The sequence below is a fragment of the Dermacentor variabilis genome, chromosome 8, assembly GCF_050947875.1.
Source record: "Dermacentor variabilis isolate Ectoservices chromosome 8, ASM5094787v1, whole genome shotgun sequence".
In the NCBI taxonomy this organism is placed as follows: Eukaryota; Metazoa; Arthropoda; class Arachnida; order Ixodida; family Ixodidae; genus Dermacentor; species Dermacentor variabilis.
In genome coordinates this window covers 6,437,998-6,465,000 of record NC_134575.1, presented here as the reverse complement: position 1 = coordinate 6,465,000, position 27,003 = coordinate 6,437,998, and the positions used below count along the sequence as shown (strand labels likewise).

Here is a 27,003-nt window from a genome sequence, read left to right as displayed (position 1 = left end):
GCGTCCCGGCTTCGGAACGCGGAGAGGAAACCCCGCGTCGCCCTGGGCAACGGGAGAAGAGCTAAAAGCGGCGGCTGAAGGTTCTCGACGCGAGTGGGGCTTCCAGACGGGGAAGTTCAAGATCGAGGGCAATGGTGCCGTCGACGGCTGCAGACAGAAGCGACGCCCGGTCATTACAGGCACCGAGAAGAATGGGAGCTGCGCTGGGGTAACGCAAAAGGACCTGCCGCTTCTGCTGCTTGGATGTGCAGCAAAGTGGGAACGGGGTGGTGTAAGTCGACGCCATAAATGTATTCGACTATTACGCGCAGGGAGGGAGGGAGGTTACATAAACGCGAACCGGATAGAGCTTGCAACGCTTAGGGAGTGGTTGGCGACTACAGAGACAGTTCGGCACCTGATGACGCAGAAAAAGAAACACGCTATTGTTTGCAGTATGCCAAGCTGAAAGAGGCGCCTACCCAAGTTGGGAGAATAGGCTCGCAGAAACAGCCTCCCTTGGGCAAGGAGTACTGAACTTCACCTAGAACTCGTCTACTGAAACGGCGAATGCCTTAATTCGCGACATTCCGCTCGTTCAACAATTGAGATGCTGTGCCTACGAAGTGACAAAGAGAATCGTTGCGATACATCGGCTCCCTTGTGGAAAGACGCTACGACAGCAAATTGTGACCTGCGTCAAGCAAGGCTAAGGCTCGATGGGAGGAGGGGGTGATACATACCTGGTGGCGGGGGCGACCTACGATGGAGGGGAAGACGGCGCGGGGAGCGTCGTCACCGGCGAAACCGGCCTTGCACATGCCGGAGCCATTGTCGACCACCAGGGCGGCAACCTCGTCGTCACACATGTTGACTGTTTAGCTGCACAGACAAAACACGTCATTAGTGACACTCAACAGGGCACGTACAGTCACCTGAAAGCGTTACAGAGCTGAGCGAATCGCCGGCGTTAAGAGAAGCATCCCTTCGTTGTAGATGCTACGATGTTCGCTAACTTGCTAATAAGTGCCAATAGAAAGGCCGCCTGTGTCGTTGACATCCGAGAGCTACGCTAGCCATTACAGCCCGGTTGCTCAGCTCGTACGCTTCCAGGAGGAGCATAAAAGAAATTCAATCGGAAAAAGCGAGATTCATTGCGCAATCAAAACGAGATGTTAACGTCGCAGTTATGCAAGTTGAACTTCAGGAAAAGAAGCACTTTGCTTCCAAGTTCGACGGGGAAGGCTGCAGGCGCGGTCTCACACGAATTGAACGTCAAGAGGCAGTTCACCGAAGCAAAAGCGCCCAACAGAGCGTTCGTGCAGCGAGAGCACGTCCTGCAGATGAGACGAGCCGGCCTGCGGGCTCAAATTTGGCGCGCTTCCAGTTAGCTCTCGCGCCGGCTCTCCGGAAAGAGCCACGCCCCCCACACTAGGCTCGCTCTTCGCGCCGTTAAAGGAGCTGACCTAGAACGCGGCCGCATCCGCCGCAGAATTCAACGGGTAGCTGCATAAGCGTCGCTGAACGACAACGCCATCGAACGCATTGCTCGTCTCGTCGCTGTACTCACGACTATGCCCACGCTTGGCTGACGACAAGCAGAGGCGCGCTTTCTGTTTAAATCGGGGCGATAACCGCCAGCGAAATCAAACCGGAGAGCGAGTAATCCAGGGCGAACCGTCGAAGAAGGCACGGCGATCTTGCCGACAGCTCGAACGAAGGCGCGCGAGGGGTGACTAAAATTTAAGAAATCTAAGCCACAAACGGCCGATAACGCTAACACCGATGTGAGAAACGGCTGCTGTCTCGCTAATCTGCAGCGGTAATCCACTGAAGGCCGAAGTTGACGATGAAGCTGATAGAAGAAGCACACTGGGTGAAACACCGCTCGCTGCTTCGCCCACCTTGTAGAGCAGCTGCCCCGCCTTGGACGAAAGAAAACTTCTCGTAAACGCCGAGAGGCCCGGAGTGACGCTTCTCGGCCCCGCTCCACCATTATATACGGGGGAGACCTCCGCGCCGGACGTCACGTGGGGCCCGGACGTGACGTAAGGCGCAGGCGTCCCGCGGCCAGCGCCATATAGGGCCAGCGGCGGACGCCCTCACCCGCTCCCCGCGCTCGTCGCGGCGAGTGCCGGTGCATGGAGAGACCCAAGAATGGCCAACGGCGCCAGCCCCACAGGGTTCGCGCACCAGGCGCGCTATTTCGAGCGGCTCGAACTCCCTCCGTCCTCCTCGCCCCGGCCCCCAGTAGCCTGGAAAAGCCGCGGCGCGAGCCATGCCCCGCTTTGGCCTTCGCCGGCGCCTCAGCCATCCATTCGGCGTTCAGCTTAGCGCGCGCGGTTCGCGGCCTTCATTTTCTTTTATCTTGGTTTTAGGTGTAGAGTATGCAAGCGACCACGGCTCGAAGTACTGTCCGAATAGTATCGACACATAGCTCCGAGCGCTGTGCGACGATCGGACTTCGCAGTCGGGGCAGTGAGACTTGGTCGGCGCTTGTGCACTAGGATTTGGCGAGGGAACTTTGCACAGGCGAGTGGAGAGCTTAGAGAAATAACGGGACATCACAGATTTCTTCCCTAGCGCGTACGATACGATGTCGTGCAACTTGAAAAGTTGGTTTTACAGCTAAACATCTAGCCTACAAAGGACGCGGTAGTATATTCGTCTTAAGACACGGTATAATGTATAACAGCGCACTATTCCGCAGACGTCTGTAAGTTCACTGCATCTGTGTTGTCGGGCGCCCCTTGCATTCCCCCTTCACTGCAGGGCAGCCTCAGGGGATGCCGTGGAAACTGGGCTTTGGATGGACTACTGTGCAAGAATTCGGTACGTTTAGTTCTCTTCAACTGAGCTCGGGGATATAGGTGCAAACTGCTATCAGAGGACGCCGCACCAACGTTACCAGATTTACTGTACCCCGATAACGCTTACTACATAAAGTTGAATGTCTTTTGCTTGTTATTATCTGTTGAATTAACGTCTGCTGCAGCATCATGGTAAACGCAGACTTGGCGGTAACTAGGCCTCTTAAACGATAGACGTTCGACTCGCGAAATAGACCGAAGGCCTTTGTTTCTTCTTTTTTGTTGTGACGGCGATTTGCCCTGATCTGTATCTTTTTTTTTTCATTTATTCTATATTAACTGCTGTTTGTCAATGATATATGTACTTCTCTCCCCCCCCCCCTCCTCACTGTAATGCCAAACTGGCGCTGTGGGCACTGTGATAAATAAATAAAGAAATAAAGAAAAGGCCGATCGTTGGATTTGCGAACGCTCTGCTCGCCGACAAATCTGAGAGGAATGTTTTGAAGAGAGTCGATCCTCGGTTTGCTTTTTTGCTAAGGGCCAGCAGAAGATGAACAGAACTGTGCCATTCGTGAAACCTCACAACAGTCGATGCGCCAGCAAAGTTGCCGTAAACTCTAAATTTCATTCCACGTAAGTTCCCCGAAGTGCAACTTTTTTTTTACAAACATATTATACTTAGTGAAACCTCTCATGAACGAGATTTCCTCTCATTTAAGAGTGATCCACAGTGTAACTTCGGAAGAATCTCGTCCAAAGGAAGACCCGACGCTCAAGGTCAATCGTTCAACATAGGTTTAGTCAGTAGAACATTTCCTTCCCCTCGCCCCGAATATGTTCCACTTCTTCAGCAGAACGTTTGTGGAACGAGATTACGAGTGCATCGGCCTGAAACTACACAACTTCCGCATATGTACGGGCAGTTCTCGACATCGTGTGAATGTCATAGCTCAGCCGCGTCCTACCGAAACCAGAAAGAATGAGGCACGTTATAATCCGCACGCCCTCCCTCCAAATCGAGCAGAAACTGACAACGTGCGGCCTTTGCATTGCGATTCCATTTCTTTCGCAACATTCGTGATCCGCGCACTCAAACTGCCAACGCCCGATTGCTCGTATCGTCCGAATGGCCGTCAGGTGTCACCGAGGTCACGCACACCGCAGTCTTATCGCCCCTTGAGCTACGGATCGCCGCAAGCAGAGTCCTTCGATGCATGGTATAGACTGGGCATGAACGCGCCGTGGCTTTGACCTAAGAGCAAGTTGCCACAGGTTAGAACTTAGCGCCTAATTGTTGGAGCAGTTGCGCAAAAGGAGGTCATTCCATCGATGGTGTCCGATGATTGATTTAATATAGCACAAATAGTTCGGGACAGAAGCCGATGCTAGAGGAGCTACCGCTGAAATAGAGGGCAGTGCTGAAGCTACCCAAGACGCTTTTCGGGTGCACAACATGCGCGAAGCGCCGTCCACGTCGGCAAGGAACCACAGCCGGGAAAAAGCCGCGCAGTTCGCCACCGCAGTGACACGGCCGTACACCAACACCCCCGCCGCACACCATACAACGTTTAAGAGGAATACGGGAACCAGCGCCAACTGGCCACGAGGCGTATACTGAAGTATATTTCGACACTATCCCGTAGCGAGGCCGCAAAAACGGTACAGTTTGAGCGATAACAGATGCGCGCCTGTATGAACGCTTGGTTTATAGCCCGATGCGTCCAGCCCAGTCCATGGGTTATGCGCGTTATGGAAAGCACATGGGCCCCTCCGATCTGGCACACTGGTGCCCAGCCAGGTCAGCAGCTGGACAAACGTGCTGGAAGTGAGCGGTGAACGTCCGATCGTCACGCTGTGTGTTACACGGCGCTGTTGCTCCTCGTATTTCAGCTCTGCTTGCCCCATAGCAAGAAAGAAAGAACGAACTGCGCACTTTGGTGTAACTGACCACGTCCACAAACAGTAATTCGTCACCTGTACTGGTTAACCATGGTGCACGCACGTGTCATATTTAAGGACAATTGCGCATCAACGTGAATAGCGTTCCCAACACAGAGCATTAAATAAAAGAAACCCAAAATTTACTATCATTGTTGGGCGTCCGGGAAATGAGCGACGGTATAAATACCCGACATTCCAAGCACGCCGACACATCGGCGCCAGCACAACGGGGCCCTCTTAAGCATGCCTCGCGGTGTACGCGCTATGAATCTTGGTTAGGCAGCAGACGGCCCGTGCCGGGACCTCGGAAAAGACCAAGCGTAAGCTGTTAGGTGCCAGTCACCTTGCGCTGAACACGCCGCAGACGCCCGGGCCCACAGCTGCTGGCTGAGGTACCGCTAGGTGAAACAGGGAACGCATTTCCATGCGATCGCAGTTCATTGAAACGTCCCATGCGCGTTTCGAAAGCGTTCAGAGAGAGAGGAAAAAAACTATTTTGACGAAAGATATACAGTGTTGTGCTATCGAGAAATGAAACTTAAACAGCACAACTAAATGACGAACGCAAAAACGGAGCTTTCATTTATGGATTCCATCCACCTTACAAACACTGGCAATGAGAACGTCGAAGTTTTAATTCACAATATGCTGCATTTACTGTTACAATTTCTATTTTTCCATCCTCACTTGCCCGAGACAGTACACGCTGCGCAAGAAGTTTCTTCCTTAGCCGTGTCGTAATACTGATTACTTCCGCACGATTACAGACAATTATGTTCATATAAGATACCCTCGTGACTATTTAAACCTGCATATAAAATCAGAAGCAGTCAAGAGTGAACGTGCGCAGTCTCCTTATCCGCGACCATCCAGCCCCGTTATTTGGTCTCGACATGCACCGGAGAGCAGACTATGTAATGTCACACGGCACTCATGTAGCACTGGCGCTGCTGCGTAAAGGGTAGGATGACGAGAAACTTTCAAGTGCATCCTTCACGTCTAAGCGTTCGCCAACTAACACGGCTCGCTTCTGTACTTGCTGTCGGAATATGCATCAGTACGAACAAGCAAGACGATGAACAAGCGGGCTAGTTGGTTGACATTCACCTTCGGGATTTTTTTTTAAAAAGCGAAAAGCTGCTTTTTAAGAAAGTTCCGAAGATGAACATGTGAACCAGCCCGAAATCAACCTGCCAAAAACCACGGTATCGGAAAGCAGCGCTGTACTGCGCTATCGAAGCTTGGGACGCCGACTACAGTATAGCAGCCTAGGCAACGAGCCCTGGACGAGCAAAGGCCTGTTGCGCCTCCATCTAGCAACCAACAACCCACATCATCCGCGTCGCCCACATCCATTACAATTGTGCCACAATCGTTACCGAACGGGCAACGTGTCCCAGGGCCCCGATACAGAGCTGGCCCTATCCATCCTCCTCCCTAGCGCCAACACCGGCGGCCAAAATATTTCGGGGCCGATGCCAGTGGTCAGTCTCTCCCTCTCCGGGTAGCAAAAAGGGGGCAAAACACCCATGCAGTAGCAGGGCACATGGTCCGTCGCCCAAGCAGGGAAGCACGACTGCCAAGTCGCTGGTGGCCGCCTCGGCGTCTAGCTTCACTGCACGGCTAGCAAGCGTAAGGAGGGGCCGCCTAATCTTAGACGCGGAGCTGCGCGCACGGGCCGGCGGCGTTTCTTCTTACGTGGGTGCCATGGGGGGCTTGCTATTGTAACCTTTAACGACATACCTCCCCCATAGGGCAGCGTTAGACTCCTTATCGCTGTCGAGAGATACACTGCGCGGCTTCTTTTTTTCACTTACCACATGTTGCACACGCAGGACGGTTGCTTACCAAAGATATTGCAATGCGAATTGAAATCGGCCCATCGCTTGCCTAACGTCTGCCCACACGCTCGGCACCTGCTCATTGGCACTTTTCAGGCTCTGGGCAAAGAGCCGCTGGGAACCGAATTACTTCGCATGCAATAAAGCGACGCATTCTTCGCCACGTCCACTGTGGCGATAACGTTGCGTGTACGTGCACATTAAGCGCATTCTTCACTGCGCACACACTTCTCGCCGCAAACATTCGCTACGTATACCTGCTATTTTCGTGTAAACTGCCAACGAGAAAATTCAGCTTGAGAATCTGATGCCTTTCCAGCGCTTAAGGGGAAACAGCAAACACCGAGAGAAGGCCGGTATCTACTTCAACCGCCGACAGCGAACGCAATGCTCACTTTCGACACATAATGCCGGAGGCGATCGTTGCGTAACATCGGACAAACGAGTCACCGGACGTCCGCGCAACTACGCGACCGAAACCAAGCCAAATGAGACTGCCACTGCTTCTCATGAACAGCTCGCTCATCTCCTTCCCGTGTGTAGACAAACAGTGTCGGGGACAGGCCGTCCACTGCCGGTCCATGTTTCACACGGCCGATATAATCTAGTACGGCCCCGCTACTATGACATTATTGTTCTACTTTCCCGCCTATGATCCAAGCATAGTATAGTGTTTGCATAACGCTGCATTCTATATAGAAGAGAGAAGAAGGGAAACTGAGCGACTTGATTTTGTTAATCATGACCGCATAAAGCCAACAGTGAATGAAGCCAAGGAAAGTACCGGGGAAATTAACTGCCGCTGAAATGGGAATGTAGAAAATTATGAAAGTGAAAGCGGACGAAGACTACAACCCTCGCCGTAGCACAACTGGTAGTGCAACACACGCGTAATGCGTAGCTTGTGGGTTCGGCTCCCGCGGGCGACAAGTTACCTTTCCTTTATTATTTGCTACATTCCAATTTAGGCCACATTTATATATATATACATATACACACACATTCAGCATCTCATTTTGTATGTAACCTCACCTCTCATGCATGGGCCTCCCCATAACGCCTTCGAAGAGAAACAACTAAATAAAGCTACCGGCGCGCTGAGCAATGCGCGCGATCACCAACGACCGCATCAACCGCACCGGAAATAAAGACGTCGCGCCGACAGGGTCATATCACTGGGCCCGCAGGCCCCACCATCGCATCGCCAACAGTGAATCACCGCCTGCGGGAGGAATTAAAACGCGATAAAGGCAAACCGGCGCCGCACACAGGCACGGCGCGCCCAACGCCTCCTCGAGCGGACACAACGGGACGCCAAGATGGAGGGGCGTCGCGATTCGCGGCCCGCGCTCAAACAATGACGCCGTCAGAGGGGAGCTGCTAGCACGCGTGATGGAACGCCGCCGGCATAATCACGCCCGCTGTGAAACAACGCAGAGGAGTCCAAAACAAATGACCATGTTTGGATAGGAGAGAGAGCTGGCGTATAGCCATGCGCAACCGATGGGCTATTTCTTTTTCTACGGTTCTTCCCTTCGCCTCTCTGCCCACGACCCCTATAGGCAAAACTTGGCAAGACCACAGATTATCGTCTTACTGCGCAAAAAGCCGATCAATGAAGCTTGCACGAAATCAAGTTCGCTTTCCCGCAAGGCCGGCCTCGCCTTCCCGGCGTGACCGTACTCTAGTTTCGTGCCGACAGTTCAGTTCACTGGCACACGCGACCAATTAAATGACCGTGCGCGTGTCGGGCACCACCAGTCATACGCCGTGCTTCATTATTATTATTATTATTATTATTATTATTATTATTATTATTATTATTACTTACCTTTCTTCTCGAAAATACTCTGCAAGCCGAGATTCTGCGAACGGGGCCCACAGATACCTCCGACCCCCGGCATAGCCTATCGTTTGCATACTTGCGCTCACACCTTCGTTTACCGCAAAGCCAACCAACACCACGAGCGCAGGGCAAAATACATTTCTAGAAAAAGCTACGAATACCCCCCTTCCCCCCTCCGGCAGCTGCGAAGCGCCAATCTTCAGTAGGGGCGGCAGTTTGGCTTCGCAAACATCTTGGCTACACCGCTCGCTACATTACCCCCCATCCTCAAGGTGGTAACTCGCAAGTACGCCTGAAAGAACGGAAAACTGCGCAAGCTGGCGTTCATGGGCGAGTCGGTGCACGTACGCCTGGATGGTCCAGCGCGTTATACGACTCCGGCGTGTCGTGTGGCCGAGGAGACAGTGCTCGACCGGCCAGACTATAAACACAACGGGGCCGTCGCTAGTACCGTCGTCGTTGGGTGCTTAAAAAAATAAAAGGGCAGGTGCGGGGCGCAGTCGGGCGATTCGCCAACTAACTGCGCCGCCGGGGGCCCCCGGGCTGCGCACGGTAAGCGGGATAGCTGACGGGCCCGCGCACATCAAAAGGATCCGACGCCATTACGAGTGGAGGCGCCGTACATACAATTGCTCGCGCCCCGCATCACCAACCACTGGCGCAGTGCAAACACGAGAAGACGGCGGCGCTGGTACATAAAGGTACTGGCTCGCCCAGCAGGCTCTCGCTCTCTCTCATCTACACGGTATGAATGTGTACGAGACCCCTGCATGCAAAGCGCGTACATATCGTCGGCACGTGCAGGCCACACGATGCCCGCAGGTCGGCGCATCTATAGAAGCAAGGCTGACTAGCACGCTCCAAGCAGCAACGACCTCCTTGGTTCGCTCGCCTTCGTGTTTTATTAGGTTTTATTAGGTACGCAGCCCGCCTTTGCGGGCTGCGTACGAAAGCTTGAGGTCCCTTCAGAAAGTGTGCCCCCCTCCCCCCCGACACTGGCGCCTCTGTCACGTCGGTATGCAGACGACGCGGTAGGAAATCGATCCCGCGACCTGGGGCTGAATAACAAAACGCCGCAACCTTTTAGAAACCATGCACGGGTGGTCAATCGGGATGGTAACGCTGGATTGCACTCCCCGCTCCATGCAACCGAACAATATACAGTCGCGTGTTTGAGTACCAACGGCGGGGCGAAAAAAATAAAAAGAAAGTTTCTTCGCAGCCTACTGGGCATGTCTGTTAAAAGCTTGTGGTACCATGTGCGCGCGTTAACCCAATGCCATGTGCTAAAGCGATTTCACGCTGCGAAGCAGTGCTCTTATTTTTTTTCTTTCTGATGCTGTGGGCTTTTTGCCTACCAGCGTAGTACATACACAGTAATCTGTGTAGTACAAGTGCGCTTTCTTCACGTCGATCCATTAACGACAAGTTTTTCATCTATTCATAGGAGCTACTGCGATCGATGTTTTAGCTTTCAGCAGCGCGCTACGCGGCTTTCAGTAGAGACCACACGGACACGTGGAGACAGTTTTGTATCCACGGCAAACGGGGCGACACTACAAGAGAGAGAGAGAGAGAGCGCGGCCGCGTACAAACACAGCGCGGGCGGTCGTAAGCAGCAGAGCGACAAAAACGAAACGAATGCTCCGTGAGCCCCAAAGTAGAACAGAAGCGGCAGCTACAGAAACATCTCCTGGACGTCGAGGAAAAAAATAGTATCTGCGTATCACGAACGAAACAGCGCGACGGCAACTCGAGAGGGATTGCGCGAAACGAAAAAAAGAAAGCGGCCTTTTCCACGGGCGAACAAAAAACAAGGGGCTTTTGTTTTTTTCGAAGGAGCGCCTCGGAAAGCGCGGAGCTAACGGCGCGCGCACAATAATTCCAAGCTTCAGCGACTACCCCAGCTTTAACTCTCCTCTTATGAATGTTTTTTTTTTTTTCCCTTTCCGTAGCTCCCGAATTTTTGGCAGTGACGGTCGGTACAGTGCGCGCACCCCTTCCCGCCCCCGAGGGTTGGGTTAGCCGCGGTCCGCAAGTGGCACGCACGCTCTGACCGATTCGAACCGTCGAGCCGCCGTGCCCATATACCGTGCGGCGCGGCCGCGAAGATGCGAGTTCGCTCCGGGAAATCGGCACGGCAGTGCCGTAGCACCAGTTGCCACGTCGTCTGCTCTCGCGGACGGAGCGAAACTAACGTGCCTTCCTGCCTGCGTGAGGAATATGTACGAAAGATGCACGGGGCATATGCGCCCACTCTCTCCTTCACTGAAGCATACTCTCGTTGAACGGGCACATATCTAACGTTAAGAACGCGGCTTGGTGGTCAATACACCCTTCCGAAGCCTCTGACGACGTTTGCTTTTTGGCGCACTGTTTAAGTCCAGTGTGAAGCAATTAAGCGCTTTCGGAAATTAGACAAAGCTTTGTTCGGGCACGCAGTACAGCTTGGCGCCCGCGTAGTATGCGCAAAAATCAGTTACCGGGTTTAACAACTGAAGCACCTGGAAGACGGTGCGGGTGGCTCCAACGTCGAACACGCGGCCTCCTGCTTAGAAAGGAAAAACATGCATGGCCACTGACTGCACGTCTGGTTCACACAACGTGTAGTGCGAGCGCACACGCCTTGAAACGAGAGGCGTGCAGAGTGAAGTCGACGCCCCATAAGCACGCCAGTTCCCCCCCCCCCTTTTTTTTTTCTTTCTTTTACCCGACTAAAGGAAAGGTACGAGTAAAGCGCGTCGATTGCGCCCCTAACGGTAGCCTCTCACACACTCGTCATCACGCACGGCGCCAACGCAGGCTCTAGCAAAGCGCGGTGCGCGCCCTCGAGAAAGCTCAGCGACGGATGACCATTACTGATACGGCACGGCTATATAATATGCGGCGCTCGCAGACATATTTCAGGGTGAAGACTGGAGGGGGCGCTGCCTCCCGCCGACCTTGAAAAATCCTCTCGCGAACGGCACGTGACAGAGGAACGCACCCTCTCTTTTAACCGAGCGGGAGCGCGCGCACGTGCGTTACGCAATCTCGCAGTGCGAGCACGTACCGATCTCCATCCACTGTGCCTACATTAAATGCGTGCCCGTTATAGACGCACCCGATGGTACGGGCCGTGTTTCCAACCCGACACTTGCGGTGCAAGTGGGCCCACGCGATTCGCGGGCCGAATTACAGCCGCTAATGGTCACCCCTCCCCCCCCCCCTTCGGTCCCACCCAGCCACGCGCGCACACGCTAGGGCGTCGTGCGCGAGCAAGGTCTTCTAACGTACGCCCGCGGCGGCGGCGTCAGAGAGATGATCCGCAAGTATATAGGCCGATTAACTAGGTGCGAGCACGAAGCGCACCTCTATTCTCGAACCCGGTCATTCACTGAGCGCGGCTGTATGCTAAGTGCTTTCCGATCGGACTCGGCGCAATCGTGTTCTCGACGTTTAACGTTTCTAATCCTGCATCAAAGGCAAACTATCGCACCAACCGGCGCTAAAATAGACGCGCCAAGCTCCATCTATTCTCGTTATTCGCGCAGCTGGACAAAAATGAGGTCCTAACGAGCCTAACCGCAACGCAGCGACAGGCAAACGCCGTTCATGCTACGACGAAAGGCCTGCCTGGGATACCGTCTTAAAGCATCAGCAATATGAGACGTTTGGACGTCCGTCGGAAATACGAAACTCGAAGTATTCTGTTAATCTTTGTTGTCCCGGCATTATCGGGAAACAGCGCTACAAAGGTTTACGAGACGCCCACGACGGAAACGCTACAGCTTTCTCCTTCACATGATCGTGCGCCTCGTAAGCCTTTGCAGCGGTGCTTCCCAATAATGCTATTCTAATTAGCCCGAAGGCAAAGCTTGTCCTGTCGTCAGAACCTGGCTACGGGCGCAGTGCACGGGGCATCACTTCTGCAGGGAGCCAAACGTGGTAACCTAAAACTGGAGAATTCATTACAACCCCACCATTCTGCACTTGAGTTTCCAACGGGTCACGTGACCGGCGACACGAAATGTCCAACGAGACGGAATCATACAATTTCTGGCGCCGCCAACACACGGTGGCGTTCTATGCGGTGTCCGTCACATTACACATCTCCCATCCCCCACGGGGGAAAGGGAAACGCGCGCCTCTCCCGCAGTATTTGCATGCGCCTACCACGTTGAAACGCACTGAGCCCCGAGAAATACCGGTCGCCCGCAAGTACACAAATGGCTCGCGTCGCGCTTACTGCAGGCCCACAGCAGCAGCGCAGATACACGTGGCCGAGTGGCGCGAGAAAACGATCCTCGCGCAGGACTCGGTGCTGACGCAACCGCGGAGCCCTGCGAACGCAGTGTCCGTTGCACAGGACGCGCCTGAACCTTCGTCAGAGGCACCGCCATGACGCCGCTCGACCGCTCCTGTTACGGCGTAGCAGTAGAGTCAACCACACAGTCGTGCGCTGAAGACAAACGCAGCGGCGACTGACGCACGGGGCGTGACTTCCCAGACCACGCAAATGAGGAGGGCCACCATGTGTTCCAGTGGGCTAGTTGGTTCCGTAGCTGTCATAAAACATCACGTCTGCCACTATACGTCATCGCTTTATTCACGTTAGTTGCCTTGTCCTGGACAGTATTGTTGCACAGCGCAGTGTGCCACCACGGCTATGACAGAGGGCCTGGTCATTCCGCCCCCGTGGGAACTCCGCGGTCGGGAATCGAACCCGCGACCTCGTGTCCAGCAGCAGAACGGCGCAGCGCAAAAGCGGCAAGCAACGGCAAATTGCACGAAAAACCCGCTGCCATGCACGCGCGTTCGGGTGAACCCGCTGTCGACAGCAAAATGCCGTGCGCCCTCAAGTGCCAGCCGGATTCAGTGGCACTCACCCGGAACAGCTCGCGGCGAACGGCGCAAGTGGGGCAGCGCCGCTCGTGCCCTTTGTCCGGCGAGCCTCTTTCGGACAACCGAGTACATCACGGCGCGCATGCGTGTGCGCTTCGTGGATGCGAACGACGCGCGCAGTCGACCACAAAAAACCGGATCAAAGCGGCGGCAGGGTGCGTCACCACGCTACCTCCCGGAACGAGACGACGCCCAAGCACTCGTGCAGCGTGCGGTGTTCAACCAGTGCAGCGGACGGTATCAATATTCGTCGGCGCAGTGACACTGGCTTGCAGCTGCTTTTTTTCCTTAATTCTGCGAGTTTACAGAGGCAGCAATTAGCCGCCTTGTCGCGTCGTACTCCGCATTGCGAGTTATTACAATGTGCACGTATGCGTGCAGGCGCGCAAGAGAAGCGGTTATGGCACAGGGATGTGTAGTACACGGCATTCTCGTTCAGTTAAATTCGCACGTTCCAATCAATGCTGACTCAGTGCATGGTACCCACGTGGTTCTCACGACCGTTTGCTGACATGAGACAAGGCACGGCCAGCCCAGTTCACACGCGGTGTCATATTGGTTCAACAAAATAACTTCATTGGCGCTACCGAACCGATCGATGGCCACTGAAATGGGCGCCAAACCTCGCCGCCAACGCATACTCGATGCGATCGGGTCAAGACACTGAAGTCGAGCTGACCTAGCACGATCCAACCGGGCTTACATCTTGCCGTGCGGGTTGGGAGAGTCAACCCACGGGGGGAGGGCTGACGGGAAAGACTCGACGCTCGCTCGGCCTGGCCCGACCCGCCAGTGTGCGCACACACGAACGCGACATCCCGATTTCGGCCTGTTACAAGCCGACACAGCCCAACTTTGTCGAAATAGTGCAAATGTGCACGTCACCAAGTTCGTCAACAGTGCAGTGAATCTGGACACCTGAAGCATGCGAGATAAAGAAGACGGCGCGGTGAATTAAGGCTGCTAATTGGGAACGGTGGCTCTCCTTTCATCATTGGGGCTGGTTTGTTTCAGCCGCGCTGATACTAACATGCACGCACCGGCGTAGCAACGTCACTCACACGACGGTTAAGGCACGGGCCGTCGATACCTTGTGAATCGCCTTGCGCAGCGGGGGAATAAAGCAGCCCCGTCCTCGTGGCGGTCGAGGAAGAATCGGGCGACAAACACATCCTCCGACAAGAGGAGGTCGCGGTGGTGCGACGATGACGGCTACGACGACGGGATCGTTAACCTTGCCGCCACGACAGAGAGAGAGAGTCCCGAGGCAGTCGAGCGGGCGAAGCCCGCGCGCGTCGCGCCAAGGACGCGTACGTAGTCGCACAAAAGGAGACGGCGGTCTCAGCGGATCCGCCACGAACGATGCACTACTTGCGAAGCGAAATATAACAGTTTAGGTAATCGAACGTAACCGTCGCAACATTCATCATCTTGACAGGATTCGGATAGCTGTTGAAAACGATATGCACCGATATTCTGCATAAGCGACACACTTATATGATCCATAAAAAAAGAAAAGAAATTGCGGCGTCAATACGAAAGGTGGAGTTAATTTCCCGTTAAGTAAAAAAAAAAAGTAATCTACCTGAAACAACGTGTGTGGGGTTTGGAACCGCAGAAACCGCAGACTCGTGAACGATGGAAGGAATCACTGCTACGGATAAATATATTTAAGAGCGATTACTTCTAAGCGAAAACGCTCATTTTCAGTTTATGACCGGCGTAAGCGTTTTTCTTCTTTCGTCTTGACGGATATCAAGGGCTGCCTTCATAAATCAAACCATTCACGAGAGCTGCTTGCCTACTGTCGCTAACACTATGTCCGGCCCAATCACTACATCCCGGCATAAGCCCTTGCACGAAGGGTCCTACCGTAATGCGTATTTTGGATACGGCTTGTACTCAAGGGGTGGGGGGGTAAGCAGGCTCGGCCATGTTACCGGCACCTTTCTTCAGGCCGATTTGAATAAGGCAACTGAACAGCACCACGTCGCGCTCTTTCCGCTATCGCGCGACGCTCGCCACTCCAGGCGCAGTGCAGACGTCTGCGGAGGCGCGCTTCCCTCCACAGCGAGTCTCGGCAACAAAATTCGTGCCCCACGGGGCGCAGATGACGCGGTATGCACATTTCCACTCGGACACGTCGCAAGGCGGGAAGTTCAGTGTTGATCTAGACTTCCCGAGGGCCACCTCTACGCAAACCAGGAGCGAGGCTGATCGCTGCGTCCTCACGAGAAGGGCGACCGAGCGGGGCTCACGGTCAAGACTGAGCCGTTACGTAAACGACCGTCCACAACAGCTTCCAGCGCGCAGACCGTATACAGCTCCCCCCCCCCCCCCTTTTGGGATTTTTTTTCTGTCTTTCTTTCCCAAAGCGCCACGCACGGGCAATGCACCTCCGCCCGGCGTATCCACCGAGCCTCGCAGGGTCTCATTACGCAACGCTGGTCTCGTAGAGGAGAAATTGCTCTCCAAACAGCGCGCGCAGCGTCGCAGCCTTCAAAGCACGAACCGCCGCTCGCCCAGCGGCACGGCTGGAAGCGAGGCTTCTGACTGGGGTGGAAAGAACAAAATCGAGGAAAAACGCAGAATACGGTTTCTGGAGGAAACTGTGCCACTTGTGCCATCTCTTCACGCTTTTCGACGCACACATTCCGCACTCTACCCGCTCACGAAAAAGAAATAAGAAAGAAAGCTCGTCTCCTCGTCCCAAGTTTCGTCTTTAATCACACCCCAAACGACCGCCGGTTCATGTATAAGACAACAAAAAGAAGAACAAAAAAGAAAGGTTCCACGAGCAGTGTAACGTATAACGCCAGGTCAGACCACCGTCTGGGTGCGGGACCTATATGTGCCCTTCCTGCTTCTCTCAGTTTCTCAATCCCAGTGCAATTTCTGGCTCGCAGTATTTAGACACACATTCTCTCCCATTTTTCTTTCAGTTCCATCTAGGTTAAAAGATACAAAAGAATAAAAAGGGGGTGGAGAGATACGCGATTGGAGAGGCTAGCGAGACCGACCGGTAACGCGCGTTACGAGATGCAGTCGACAGTAGGAGCGGTCCGTCACGGCTACGCAGTTCCCACGGTAAGCTTTGTTTGTTTTGGCCGCCATCATTTTCGAGAATCTGGCACCTTCAGACGGCTTTTTCTCTTTTTTCGTCGCCGCCACGAAATCAGTCGCCCCAGTATTCTTTCTGGTGGCTTTTTTTTTTTTTTTTTTTCTCAGCACGAATTATGCTTATGTTCAGAATCGCCACTGTGCAACTCCGTGCCGATCCAAAATTAGCGATCTCGGCCGCCTCGCTGAGCCAATTACAAAAGGGCGGAAGATGAGCACTAGGAATTCTTGAAGAAAAAAAGAAAAGATCGGCTCCCAAATCATCACCGTCTGCGGGGCACCAAGATTCGGGAGTTCTTTCAAAGTGGTCCCATTGGCCGCTCACGGCGCTTATACGTCGAACTACTTCGTGTTCACATCAGCAGCGAACAAGACGTCTCGGGCTTGGTCTGTATAGACTGCAGTATGTACAAATAAAAAAATAAATAAATCCTCGATTGTCATAAAAAGAAACTCGCAAATAATCTCTTAACAATTTAGAGACTGCTTGCAAACAAGTTTTCCAAGAATGAATGGCTATACTGTGTGGAATGGTTGGCAAAAAACTATCAGTTGTGGGGGGGGGGGGAAGCTACTGATGGACTTGTTAAGTACATGTAAATGGACCCATTGCAAGCAGAACATCTCTGCTCGTATCGTACAAAACAAGAAAATGCTACATGGCTATAGACTGACAAAAAAAATACTAAATGGCTGACTATACGATCCAACCTAACAGGTTGTCATGTGGGCTTCCACCGCGAAACCGAACACAAGTTGTACTAGTCATCTTATTTCTAAATTCCTTCGAAAACATTCGCCGTCGTTTCAATTCTGCTAATTTGCGATACTTTAACAGAAGGAACAGTAAGAAACCTAACAGGCTGGTTGTTGCAAAATATTCGGTTAGTTTCGATGTTCGAAATTACCGAATAGTTCCTCTTCGAATACGCACAGCTAGTGTATAAGTATTCCAAACTTCGAAATTCGCCCTCCCCCTGCCTAACAAGTGTTCGTTTTCAAAACAGCGCAGCCTGCTGCTTTGGTGGCTGGCATGGCTGCGAATCGCCAGAGCTTGGCGAGCATTCGCGTGGCACGTGTTCATCTCGTTGCGGCAAATTTTCCAGACGGCGAAATTTTTGGCTTTCAGTGAGCAGCAACCGTCTTGTTCGACTAACTTTCCGCACGCATCACAAAAGAAAAAAAGGAAAAAGAAAGTTTTTCGCTGCGTGGGATCTATTGTTTCAAAATAGGGCGATTCCACGATAAATCAAACATGCATGCCCGCTTAATATTGTTGTTTTTTATTTATAGAAATCGTTTTGTCAAGTAGGAATATTCAAACTGCGCGGAACCGGAAATTTGATTCCCAGAAAGCGTTCGCAGCAAGCCAATATATATATATATATATATATATATATATATATATATATATATATATATGTGAAGGTGACGGCGTGAGCGTCCTCCTGCTTACCACAATACTTTAAGATTTCACGGCTGAATGCAAACTGCAAACGTTTTGTCGAAAAACAATCTTTAAATAATCCGAACATGGCCCAAATAAAATTTTTTGAAACATTGATGCGTCTTGGCGCGTTTTCTATTTCCCACAAACTTGAAAAAAATAAAGTCAAACAGAACGTTCTCTTTGCAACATTAGGGAGTTTTAGAATAGGGGCCCCAATAGTTTTGGGCCCCAAAGAGCTTTGCGGGTGTTAGCGTTCGGGCACGTAGGAGTTAAGCTTTAGAATAGGGTTTGACGTTTGCGGATAGCGTCTTGCGCTGACAGCGCCACTACGGCGTCAAAGAAAAACTATTAGAAATAGTTAAATAAAATATACCATTTTATGATAGGAATAATAATTTTCACTTGCGTGTATTCACGTTTAATTACAATTTAGAGGTTATTCTCAGTAAGCAGCAAACAATTAGTTGCGCTTAGTTTTGAGCAAACCAACTTCACTAGCCTTCACCAGCCAAGCTTAGCCGTGTTAGGCCTACGAACCATAAAATCCACAATCGAGTTCAAAATCAGCGGCTTCTAATGAGTCAATCTTCATAACACACGCTAGTTGAGAGAAAGCGATAACCGCAGTCACTTCTCCTAGCTTGCGAACTTCACGCGTTACCGCGAATTGAACCCAGTTTTGTGCTAGGTTAGAGCCGTCGCTTCGATGAGTGCCGCCATGTTTTCCGACGCAAAGCTTTTGGGGCCGCTATTTGGGCTCCCGCTAAATCGGTGAAATAGCGTTCCCAACGCAAAACCCAAACGCAGTTCGCGTCTCGCGCATGCGCAGTGGCTTCGACGCTATCTTTTGGGGGGCCCCTATTCTAAAGCTCTCTATTTATGCAAAATATTATGCTCCTACATAAAACGCAGGAGACTAAAAAAAGTACTTTTTTCAAAAAAGCTTACTTAAAAAAATAAAATGAAAAAGCTCCAGTTTCAATTTTTGAAAAACGTTGTGGATGGAAGCACGCTCATGTCCGGCAAAGGGTGAGCGCGATGTTTCCTCCATTTGCTTTATTCACAAAATATAACGGGCCAGAGTGGCGAACGTTGAGCGTGCCGGCTTTAGTGCCGCGATGACTGGTTGAAGTTTGTTAACGCTTAGCCTCTTTCAAAAAAGGAAAAGGCAACGGTTGTCGCAAATGAAGGTTTACCAGGGTTTCTTATTGTGGCTGCTTTTCGCTTTTTGTTTTCTCGGACGGAAGAGAGAACAAACTCGACACTACTATAGTGTTGCTCGAACAAATTTATTGCGTGTCCTTTGCAGTCGGCAATTAAAAGCGCTCAATCACCGTCAGCAGTTCTCGCAACGGCCAGCGCTAGACTGGGCACACACGCGGCGCGGCCGAATTCCCGGCACCGACTTCAGCCGACGATGCTCACCGGCGGCTGCAGTCGGAGGCGCCCGACCACATTCTTGCAGCTGTCGCCAAGCTACCATCTCGAGTGCCGACTGAACGGAGGCGGCGCTCCCAGGTTTCGCCGCGAAGCTTGGAGGAGTCCGCCCACACCGTCACGGGCGTATAACCCGGCAGCGCAAAATATCCACCTCGCGCACAACTCGTACACCTTGTACCTATTCTTAAGATGGCTAACTGCGCCGACGTATGTTACGCGACAGCGGTAGACGGGTGCTTTTTCATCCAACACTTGGTGCACTACAGGGCGTAGCAGGCGTGCGCTGCGTCGCGATGCATGTCGTCGCTCGTGACAGCAAAGCTGTGGCGTTGCTTTCCGTGTCGCAGCGACACAGGTGAAAACGGAGATTTCTTTCTTCTGCCGATGGTGCTGCAGAAGGTCAGTCCAGATTCCCGCAAGATCGAAATGCAGATCAATGCTTCCGCGCACTTCTCTGCCTCGTGTGAATGGCCGCGACTTGAGTGCGGCAGATGCGTTCCCGAAGAATCCATTCGGTCACCCGTTTGCCGAACTCTTTCACAAAAAGGGATGGAGACGACGCCTTCTCGATCGAGTGAGTCACCGCTTTCCCAAACGGCAAGCGTGACCTCGTCAGCCATTCCCAGACTGGCCAAGGTGAGGTTTTTCACTCCATGGGCAGCGCTCGCATTCACCTGACATGCAATCTGTGGTTAGGGAGCCGCAAAGGCACAATGCTTTCGTACCTTCGAACGGGATTTCCACGCCGGTTACGTTCTCAAGCGCGGAGACAAAGGTTGGCACTGGCGCAATAAACGCAAACCCGTTGTGGTGGTGCGAGCAGCACCCATTCTGGGCGCAGTCCGTAATACTGACAGGGCGATGGCACTTTCGGTGTGAGCTGCTTCGAACAGTGCGAACTGACAGACAACCAGCAAAGCTACGGAAGCCGCCACGCTCAACATGGGCCACTCTGGCCCGTTACACTTTCCGAATAAAACAAATGAGGAAACTTGTTATCGCACCCACGTTTTGCTCGACATAAGCGGGCTTCCGTCTAATCTTTTTTTTTTTTTCAAAAATTGGAACCGTTTTTTTTTCTTTTTTTGAAAGAAAAAGCTTGTTTATTTTAACTCTATTTTTTTCTTGTGTTTCATGTAGGAAGATATTTTGTATTAATGTTGCAAAGAGAACGTTCTATGTTTCACACTTATTTTTTCAAATATCTGTGTGAAATAGAACACGCGCCAAGACGCATGAAAGTTACAAATCTTTCTGATTTGGGCCATGCCTAGATTTTTTTTTTTTACTTCTTTTCGTTTACGCACAGCATAGAAAAACGCATGGAACTTACTGTGAAGCCTACTCAAATGTGCAGAAAAGCTTTTCGACACAACGTTGTTACTTTGCATTTAATTCGGCCGTGAAATCGGAAAATATTCTGGTAAGCAATAGGAAAAACCGCGCGCCGCCACCTTCAAATTTTTTCTTTCTTTTTTTTGTGCTGGGAGCGCCGTTCGGGAATAAACTTTTCGCTTCCGCGCACTTGAATATTTCTACATGACATATAAAAAGACAAGACAATACAAAAATATCAAGCGGGAATTGCGCTGTGTTCTGGACCAGAACTGTTTTGTTACCTACTCAACTGTATAGAAGTCGATCTAGCGCCGCTCCCCACAAACAGCCCGGCGTATTCCACACAAAATTGAACGCCGCAATCAAGCTTCCCGAACATCTTCTGGGCACTCACGAAGCGTCGCGTGCATCGTCGTTGCTGCAGCGTCGCAAAGCAAACAAAGCCGAGGGGTCCCACCGCCCCCCCCCCCCCCCCCGAGCATCTCCGAATGCCCCTCACTGCATTCCAGAGGCAGGTAGCGCGCATGTGGCTTGCCTGCTGCGCTGGAGCACGACCCTTCCTCGCCAACGGGTGACCTGCCGTGGCGCATTCTGGTGGCGTCGACCGTCCGCACGATAGTCGCCAGCAAGCACACACCGTCCACACTCGCTCGCGTGATGTGAACGATTCAGCTTCAATGGCGCTGCACGCACTTGGCGCGAGGGCGCAGGAGAAGAGAATACGCCTCCATCGCACACGACGCCGAGCTGCCACCGAAAACAGCTGCGAGCTGCGCAATTTCATCGGCCGCCCGACAATGCACGCGCGCGAAAAGCTGGTTCACGGCAAAGCGGCGGCACGCGCCTCGCACAGGCGACCGAGAGCGCCGTTCGACCGGCGTCCCTCGACGCACGTGTCGACGGCGCCCGAGACTCGCCTCTTGGCCGGAGACCGGCTTGCCCGTCAGCTCCAACTCGCGAGAGAAAACTAGCAGTAGACCAACTGTTGACAAAGGATGCAGCCGCCGACGGGAAAAAAAGTTGGTAGCGCTTCCGCACCTACGGGCAGCAACTTTTTAATGGCACCAACTGTTGCGAGTGGAGACTTTGCCGCGTAGCGGCGCGACAGAATTCCGCGCCACTGGATTTCGGATGATGTACTACAATGCGCATTATTGTAGTGCGCCGAAAGTGCAGTCTTTCTGGGCATCTGGCTCGTCAGGCCCCGGAGTAAGTATAGGGCTTGCACTCCGGCTGCAGCAACGGCAAATACAGCCGGAAGAAAACTCAATCAGCACTAAAACAGCAACGTTTCTTTGTAAATGCCACGCGCCAATGGGAGCAGTCGGTCGCTAAGTAACCCACAAAACTCGGAAGGCGTCCAAACGAAAAAAAGAATAACTGCGGGCAACGCAGTTTTTCAACCGAGCTATTTCGCAGCTCGCGACACCAGTGAACCAGAGTTGAAAATTATTTACGAAGTGCGTGAAGACAAGAACGTCAATGTTTCGTCGCGGTGCGAGCCACGCACTGTCTGGGCTTGCCGACCCAATTTTGGCCATGGCCGCTCACAGCGCTGGGGGTGAAGCGCGCTGCTGCCTCACCCACCCCGGCACCGGCAGAGGCCCCGGGTTTAGAAGGCGCCCGCCTGCTCAAAAAAGGTCCGTAAAACGGGTTTCAAACCTCGCGCTAGCAGTCTGGAAGTGAGCGCAGCTCCAAGCGCCCGCCCTCCTCCACCACCAAAACAACGCTCACGCAGCTCGAGGGACGCGCTGAGCTCTGCACCCGTTTTTAGGCCGCGTGCGCTCTCACTTCACTCGCCCCCACGCCCTTTCCTCGCGCTCCAAGTAGCACAAACCACCGCGCGGACACGGCGGCGCGCTGCTGAGCCGAGCGCGGCGCGTACCGGCACGCTTCGTCTGGCAACGGTCCCACTTCCTCCTCTCCCACTCCATCCGCACCCAAGATGGCGGCGCGCGCGCGCTTCAGAAATCGTCTGCTGCTGGTCGACGCCGTCTCTCGAGAGGGTCATGCTTCGACTCGTAAGCCGAACTACCGCTGCCGCACGCCCAGACCACCGGCGATTTGCTAGGGCCAATGTACAAGTAGCTTTGCTCTTCATCTCCTATCGAAAACAAACGATTGCTGATCGCAATTCGGCGAAAGGTAGGTCGATTCGCGTAACTTCCATCTACCGGCTAATTATACGCTGTCCTCGAGAGAATCCCGACCCGAGACATCCGCTCCTACGCGAAGAGCTTGGAGTAAACTTCATCAAACTGGAGAGCCGGCAAGGGTTTCCCTCTGCGCCCAGGGCCTGCAGACCTGCGCTAGCCTACCTGCCCGAGGAACAATGAGGTAAGGCTACGACTACGCTACACACTTTATCGCTCGCGCACAACTCCGTGTTTTAGAACAATAATGTTTGCTTTCAGATCAGTGCTACTTGTACAACACGGAACAGATAGATTCTTGGCGTCTGAGCAGAGCGTTTCGTCGGCTAGTGTGCTTTCCAGATACGACAGCTCCTTTCAGCAGACATTCGGATTATCAGTGTCACGTACATGCGCTTGATAACTGTACATATGAAAATTAGTAATGAATTAGGGCGGGCCCTACACGGAGTGCAGGCAGCAGTGAAATAAGAACTGAATGGCGGCGAAAAGACTGCCTCTATCGCCCATGTCCGTGGTCACGTAGATTTGGCCGATAAAGGAATCATACCTACCGTGCCTGCACGCTTCAGTAATAACAGTCAAAATATCGCTAACGAACAACTACAATTCCTTTGGCTGACGGAAATCAGCAATGAAGTAACGCATGTCGCACACTACGTAAATATACTATAGTGTACTAAAACATTACTATATAGCAAGCATTCCTGCACCGACAGTCGGCCAAAATTTTGCGAGCTAAAAAATGGATTTGCTGCTACTTCAACGTGGCCCATGCAATTAAATATACCTAAGCTCCTGTTTAAGGTACAAGAAGCAATGCCAATAAGCTAGTAGCAGTAGGAGCATAGAATTAACGTTAAGTATAGCCTTCATCGTATGACTGATACTTCAAGATGCCCTGCAAAAGTGCAGAAGATTGCCGAGTTGTGGTTCCGAACTAAACTGTCGAAGTAACATGGCCGCTCGAAACGCTCATTTGATGCGCTATAGCCAAGTTAGCAACTATGGAACGTATTCTGCGACGATCACTTTCGGCGATAGTATCGCCTCGGCCGTCAGGCGCGCGCTGCTCGGCTGGTTGAGCATACGTCACGCGAAGGCGATAGTATCGCGGAAGTGATTGTCGCAGAATATGCCCCCAGTTCATGGACTTCTTGACCTTACTGTCATATTTTAGACAAAAAGAAAGCGCATGTGCAGCCTAGTTTGGGGATAGGTTTGTGGTAGTGTGGCAGGCAGTTTGTACCGACGACCACATGCACTCATTAGAGCATGACAAAAGACGACGCCCCTGGTCGGTGACGTCACGAATTCCTATGTGCCATGCGAGCGCCCCTCTACAAGGAAGCGCCAGAATTAATCGGTTCCCCGCCCCTGTCGCGATGACGTCATCGACATGCGGGGACGTTAGCCCCTCGGAGGAGTGGTTCGTACTCGAACGATTGCTTTTTTATCGTTTTCCTTGTGGGTAGGCTGCAGACCAGTCTCCTCTTTGTACCTTCCCCACTGGCGCAACGTTACGTCAACCTTGAAAGCCCTCGTATCGTAAGGCGGCGACGTCCAAAACATTCCCGGCAGGCGAATCCATGCACCATTTTCTGACGCACGCACGGTTACCTAATTATCTGCCGCATATACGCAATATTGCCCAGGCAACGCGCGAGAGGTTTGTTCAAACACAAAAGTTTGCCTGAAGCACTGCTCGAAAAGTGTACGGCTTCCGTCGAACGTTAACAAAACCACGCTCTAGAAAAACCGCTAACACCTGCTTCACAAGCTCTGTTGACTAAGTCCGCAAGAAGCGCGACGTTCGTGTTCAGAAATGTACTGGTACATTACCCGCACTTAATGTTCACAACCGGCGAAACTGGGCACAAAATACCCGGACCGCCGACAGGCACTCGAGCGTTTTCTCCGCAGCCTTTTAGACGAGGCATGTCCAGAGAAAAAAAAAAAATATATATATATATATATATATATATCCTTGGGCCACGCCCCAAACTTTAGAAACGTTGCAAGACCCGCCGCGGTTGCTTAGTGGCTATGGTGCTGCGCTGCTAAGCACGAGGTCGCGGGATCGAATCCCGGCCACGGCGACCGCATTCCGATGGGGGCGAAATGCGAAAACACCCGTGCACTTAGATTTAGGTGCACGTTAAAGAACCCCAGGTGGTCCAAATTTACGGAGTACCCCACTACGGCATGCCTCGTGATCAGATAATGGTTTTGGCACGCTATACCCCATGATTTAAAGAAAAGTTGCCCCGTGCGGCAACGCAAAGGCCGCTGGCTACTCCTCCGAAATGCATGGGGCTTTTATCAGGTAGGCAGCAGGAGGCCCATCCGAGCCAGGAAATGCGCTATCTGGAGTGGCAGAGGGACCGATAAAAGACCGAGAAACGGAATGTCTCTCTTTAGTGTCACCTATATCCGCTGGGAAAATTAAAATGCCGTCGTCTGCCTTGTGGCAACCTTACCCACGCTTAAAGAGAAAGGAAAAAAAAACGACACCATTGTCTCATGGAAAATGTCGATGCATCGAACTTTTTAGTACCGCAATTAAATCGTGCTTATTCCACAGTCGTAGATTTTGTTCCTCGATAACAGGGTAGTCGGCGTATCGTTTTTAACCCCTATGCGATTGAATAGTCTGCACACTCATTGTCTGCTAGCGCGGCTTTGCCAGGTAAAGTCGAAACTTTCACGAACGAATTAACGAATACTTATAGTAAAACAACAATTTACGTGGCGCAAACACTAGATTGAGTGATCGAAAGTCCATTATTGTAGAATGGGGAGGCACAGACCCTCTCTGGTGATGAACCAAACACGATATGTGCGCAGCATCCTTGCAAATAAACGATTTCCTATACAAGCAGAGAAAAAGCGGTGCCAATAGCAAAGGCCACACCTAATCGGGTCATGCATTACGACCGATGAGCCCGACCACGGAGCTGCAGCTAAGTGTGGTGTACTAAAAGGAAAAATAGATAAGCGCTTTGCTAGAGTGGCAATAGTTATATGCAAGGCCTTGAGGTGACCACATCGCGTTGTGTCTCGTAATCACGCTGCGCCTCTTTATCGCGGAATCCAGTATCTATTTTATAGGGGGCGGAGGTCTCAAGACAGGCAGGCCGGCACAAAGAACGGGCGTGCGAATTGGCAACTGAATCGCTACAGAAGGGCGTGCAAACGTAAGTCACTTCACTGAAGTGGGCATTAACAAATATCGCGAAATCGACGAACAACATACCCTGCAATCAAATCAACAACAAAAGGGAGCATTTCGATTTGCCGGTTCTGGTTCATTGTTCCAGCGACTGACCCGGCGCTGTGCCGTTTCGGTTCAACAAAGACACGTTGGGTCACTAAGTTTCTCACGGTTCGAGAAACAAGTTAAATAAATGCATTAAATGCATTAGGTACTAGTGGTGCTTAAGAGCTTCAAACTATTTCTATACCGATCGAGTCACGAGACGGTTAGGGAGGTTAGGCCTAAGATACCGGTCGTTAAAGAGCCGCTACTTCACCGGCTAGCAGTGGTGGCGATGGTGGGAGGGCGAAAACTGCTTCAGTTAGGCGGGCCGCCGGTATTTTTTTGGCAAATGAAGAGTCGCTTGCAAAGGCACGAAACAAGCGTCATTGCGAAACGACGCGCTGCTTTTTAGTCGCGGCAGGCATATTCGAAAATAGGCGACCGCGCGGCGGTTATTCAGGGCTTACCTTCTGCGGAATCGGGGAGGAATTTGGAAGAGAAAAAAGTTCGGTCCCGGCGTTTTGAAGGGGGGTCGGGGAAGCGGTGGTGGTGTTTCTAAACGGCACCGAACAGAGACAAGAAGAAGCCGCAGGAGCAGACGCCGGCCAAAACGCGTTCCTGCGCCGGTCGAGGAGGAGGAAAGACGTCGCGGACCGAGGAGGAGAGAACGTCGGCTGCTCGCAAAAGGCGATGCGACCTGGTCGCCGGCGACGGAACCGAAAATCGCAGCGCGGCACTGCAGGACTGCCATGTTTGGCCAATTTCTATCTCGTTAACTCGCAAAAAAACATTTCCGCGCCTCACCTTTGTCACTTGAGATCCAGGCAACCGATGGGTGCCGTCAGCGTGCTCGGTCGTTGACGTCAAGCCCACCGGCTTTTGGCGGCGAAGCCTCGGCGGCTAGGCGTGGCGTACTTCCAAATATGGTAAAGAATTGCA

General features: G+C 52.3%; 1 protein-coding gene across 2 annotated transcripts in view; it reads right to left on the bottom strand.

The window, feature by feature from the left end:
• LOC142589548 (actin, clone 403) overlaps positions 1-26,688 on the bottom strand; it is a 29,187-nt gene extending 2,499 nt beyond the window's left edge. Inside the window, exons 1-2 of one of the 2 annotated variants that reach the window (XM_075700995.1) lie at positions 26,532-26,688; positions 723-861 (exon numbers count right to left, since the gene is read on the bottom strand). In XM_075700995.1, coding sequence (XP_075557110.1) covers positions 723-848 — 126 coding nt within the window. In that variant the 5' untranslated portion in view covers positions 849-861; positions 26,532-26,688. Of the gene's footprint in view, positions 1-722; positions 862-1,883; positions 2,039-26,531 lie in introns of those variants that run through there. The other variant, XM_075700994.1, reaches the window with a different exon arrangement.
• Between the last annotated feature and the right edge of the window lie 315 nt (positions 26,689-27,003).